At 67.9% G+C, this 3,396-nt stretch overlaps 1 protein-coding gene across 1 annotated transcript; it reads right to left on the bottom strand.

Moving 5' to 3' along the window:
- Positions 1 to 262: 262 nt before the first annotated feature.
- MNEG_15369 (NIMA (never in mitosisa)-related kinase) lies at positions 263 to 2,740 on the bottom strand (the record flags this gene model as incomplete). Its single annotated transcript, XM_014036160.1, has 6 exons — positions 263 to 328; positions 510 to 637; positions 1,053 to 1,144; positions 1,617 to 1,774; positions 1,923 to 2,165; positions 2,459 to 2,740. 6 exons carry the CDS (start codon positions 2,738 to 2,740, stop codon positions 263 to 265), a joined length of 969 nt encoding a protein of 322 aa, XP_013891614.1.
- Positions 2,741 to 3,396: the final 656 nt, after the last annotated feature.

Here is a 3,396-nt window from a genome sequence, read left to right as displayed (position 1 = left end):
CGGGAACGCGGGGCGGGGGCGCGAGGAAGGCGGAGAGCTTCTCTAAATGATCCCTCACGGGCCGCACGCGCAGCAGGTCACGCGCAGTGGGGCGCTGCGCGGGGTCGGGCCGCAGCATGAGGGCGGCGAGAAGCTTCAGACTGGCGCCGCAGGAAGGCGGGAGGGCATAGGCGTTGCGCAGGATCTTGATGATCAGCTGCGACGGAATTTGAACAAACAACGGGGAACGGGTGTGAGGGAGGGTGACGCGTGCGCTTGTCGGTCAGTGGCGCGGCGGCTGCCTCGCCGCTGCCGGCCCTGCGCTCGTCGGCGGGGCCGTGGGCATGGCCTGAGCGGAGCCGGCGGCGCGCGTGGCGCAGACGAGAGCGGGTTGATCCGATGCGCTACAGGGTCCATTCACGGGATAGCACCTGCTCGTGGATCGCCGCGGGGCTATGCACGGCTGCGGCACGCAAGCAGGTGAGGCGACCAAACCCCCAGAGCGCCCTCAGCGCGTGCGGCCCGCGCACCTGCGGCAGCCCCCGCGCGTCAAAGGCGGGGCGCCGCGCCGCCATCTCGACCAGGGTGCAGCCGGCGCTCCAGACGTCGGCGGCGGTGGAGTAGGGGCGGCCCGCAATGACCTCGGGCGCAGTGTAGGCTGCAGAGAAAAGGGGTGCGCCGAGGGGGAGAGCGGACGGGCGCCGGTGGCCGCGAGCTTGTGCGTGCCATTGTACACGCGGTCTTAAACGTCGCATGGAGGGCGGCTTCGGACGCGCCCCGCTAGCTGCTGCACCGAGGGCGGACAGCTGCGGCCGGCTTGACGTCTCTTCGATTGAAGTGGTCGGCACACGCTGTGAAGCAAGGGCTGGACTCGCCGCCTGAGCGCGGCCTGGGCCCAGCTGCATCCCGGGTGTGTGTTGACCCGAGCCCCCAACCGCCCACAGCCCCCCCGTCAAGAACACGCACGTACACACACACACACACACACACACACACACACACACACGCACACACACACACACACGCACACAACCACCCACCCACCCACACACACACACACACACCGCCCCCACCTGGTGTGCCCATGCATGTCTCCGCCAGGGGGTTGGCGCTGTCCAGCAGCGTCGACACCCCCAGGTCCGCCAGCTTCAGGATGCGGTGGCCCCTGGAGGCCGTGCAGTGGCGGGGGTTTTCAGAGGGCAGGGTGATGCGGCTTCACGTCTGGAGAGAGGGGCCCGAAGGGATCCCTGGCTACCCAGCAGCGTGCTGGGTTTGTTCAAAGGTAGGTGGCTGTGCGGGTGCGACCCCAGAGCAAGATGGCGGAAATCGCGGCCCTTTCGAGGTGTATAAGCACCCAGGAAATTGAAGAGGCACTCTATCAATCAGCGCCTGAGGAAGCTTGCCAGAAGCTGCACGGTCGCGACCAGCAGCTCCGGGGTCAAAAAAGCGCACGTCGTGGCAAACCGGAGCGGCCTTGCGAAGAGACTGGCGGGCACCAGCTGCAGCCAGGTGCGGAACAGAAGCTTGGGGGTCAAAATGCAAACCCTTGGAACAGAACGCCCACCTCCATCCCCTTGCATTGCCCCACACACAGGCTGCCCGCTCGCGGCGATGGCCTTCGGGCGGCCCCACCATACCCGCAAAGCAGGATGTTCTCTGGTTTGATGTCCCTGTGGCACACGTGGATGCTGTGCAGCCGGTCCAGCGCCAGCAGCAGCTGCACAAACCAGCCCATAACGGTGTCCTCCGGGAACGGCTGCGGCGGCGCCTCCGCGTCGCCGGCGCCGGCACGCGACTGCAGCGAGTGACGGGGGCCCGGGCACGTGGCGGGTTCCGGCGGTTGACGGGCTGCCTAGTGCCAAGAAGCGAGGGCTCGCAGCATTTGCTTCAGCAACATATCACATCACATTAGATCAGATCAGGTGACAGTGGCGAGGCGTCACCTTGAGTATGGCGCCGAGGGTGCCGCCCTCGCACCGCTCCAGCAGCAGGCACAGCACCGGCGCCCGCCCCGCGCCGCCGCCGCCGCCGCCGGCGGCGGCACCCAACCCATCGCCGTCGCGGCCGGCGGACGCGGCGCCCGGGCCCGCGCCGTCCGGCGGCGGCGGGCGCCAGAACCAGCCGTGCAGCTGCAGAATGTTGGGGTGGCGCCCCGCGAGCGCCAGCAGCTCGATCTCGCGTGCCACCTGTTGGGTCGGTGATTTGAATTTCAGGTCAACACCAGGCCGAATGGCAGCTCACAAAAAGCTTGTGTTTACAGGTTGTGCTGTCGCGCCGTAGCGGCTGTCTGGCGGCAGCATTGCATGTGCACTGTAATCTCCCAGGCTCTCATGCCAACCACAGATGCCAAGCCGCCGTATACAGCTGCCAACTGCTCTGCCAATGAGCAGAGAAGTCGCAGAAACGTGGGCTGTACCATGTTTCCAACACATTGAGCACATGAAAGCCCTGCAGGGGCCTCAAAGCACTGCCCACCCACCTGCCCCAGATGCCCCGGCCCCGTCCTGTCAAGGCATTTCGCCACCAGCCGCCCCCCCGGCCGCGCCCGCCCCGCCGCCCCCCGCGCGCCGTCCTCGGCGGGCAGCAGCGCCGCCGCGTACACGGTCGCGTGCGCGCCCGCGCCCAGGCGGCGGCCGAGGGCGACGCGGGAGGCGTCCACCATCAGCGCCGCCAGCTCGGGCCGCGCAAGCGCCGCAAGCGCCGGCGGCGGCGCGCCCTCTGGCCCCGCCGCCCGCGACGCCCCCTCCAGCGTCTCCGCCATGCCCGCCTGACGCTCGGCTGCAATTTCAAATCTTCTCCTTATGAATCAATGCAATGCAAATCAACTCGATCCCAGCACATCCAGGTTCTCTCGATTGCTCATTATGCTTATAACGTGTTCCAGATCAATGCAGAGATCCCTGGCTGAAGGGCGAGGGGGTGCCCGCGCCTCCAGGCCTCACGGGTCCGCGCCGCTGCCCTCGCTCCGCCCCTCCTCCAGCTGCGCCTGCTCCCCAGGCTCCCCTGCCCCTGCGGCTGCCGGCGCCGCGGCGGGCGCCTTGAGGCTGGCCGCGGCGGCCTTGCGCATGAGGCGGAGGTTGCCGGCCTGCGTGTCCCTCACTGCCAGGCGCTGCAATTGGTCCCCTGATAATGGATTCAGCCGCAGGGGACGGCGGGGGGCGAGACGGGGAGCAATTCTGCATCACATGGCTGGCGGGATGATAAGGCGGTGAGGACGGCACGCCGATCACAGGCAGGGAGCGGCAGCTGGGCCGGCACAGCACACAGGGCACCCCGGGTTGCGATTGAGGGGCCGTGTTTGGGTGTTTCGGGAGGGGGGGGGAGTAAGGGGCGAGGGCTCACACTCGAAGTTCTCCTTGGCGTATGCGTCCCGAACCTCTATGATGCGCAGGGCTGGGTGGGGCAGAGGGATGAGAT

This window comes from Monoraphidium neglectum (assembly GCF_000611645.1).
Source record: "Monoraphidium neglectum strain SAG 48.87 unplaced genomic scaffold scaffold05266, whole genome shotgun sequence".
Classification (NCBI taxonomy): domain Eukaryota; kingdom Viridiplantae; phylum Chlorophyta; class Chlorophyceae; order Sphaeropleales; family Selenastraceae; genus Monoraphidium; species Monoraphidium neglectum.
The sequence above is the reverse complement of the archived record's forward strand: the minus strand, read 5'-3'. Positions and strand labels throughout refer to the sequence as shown.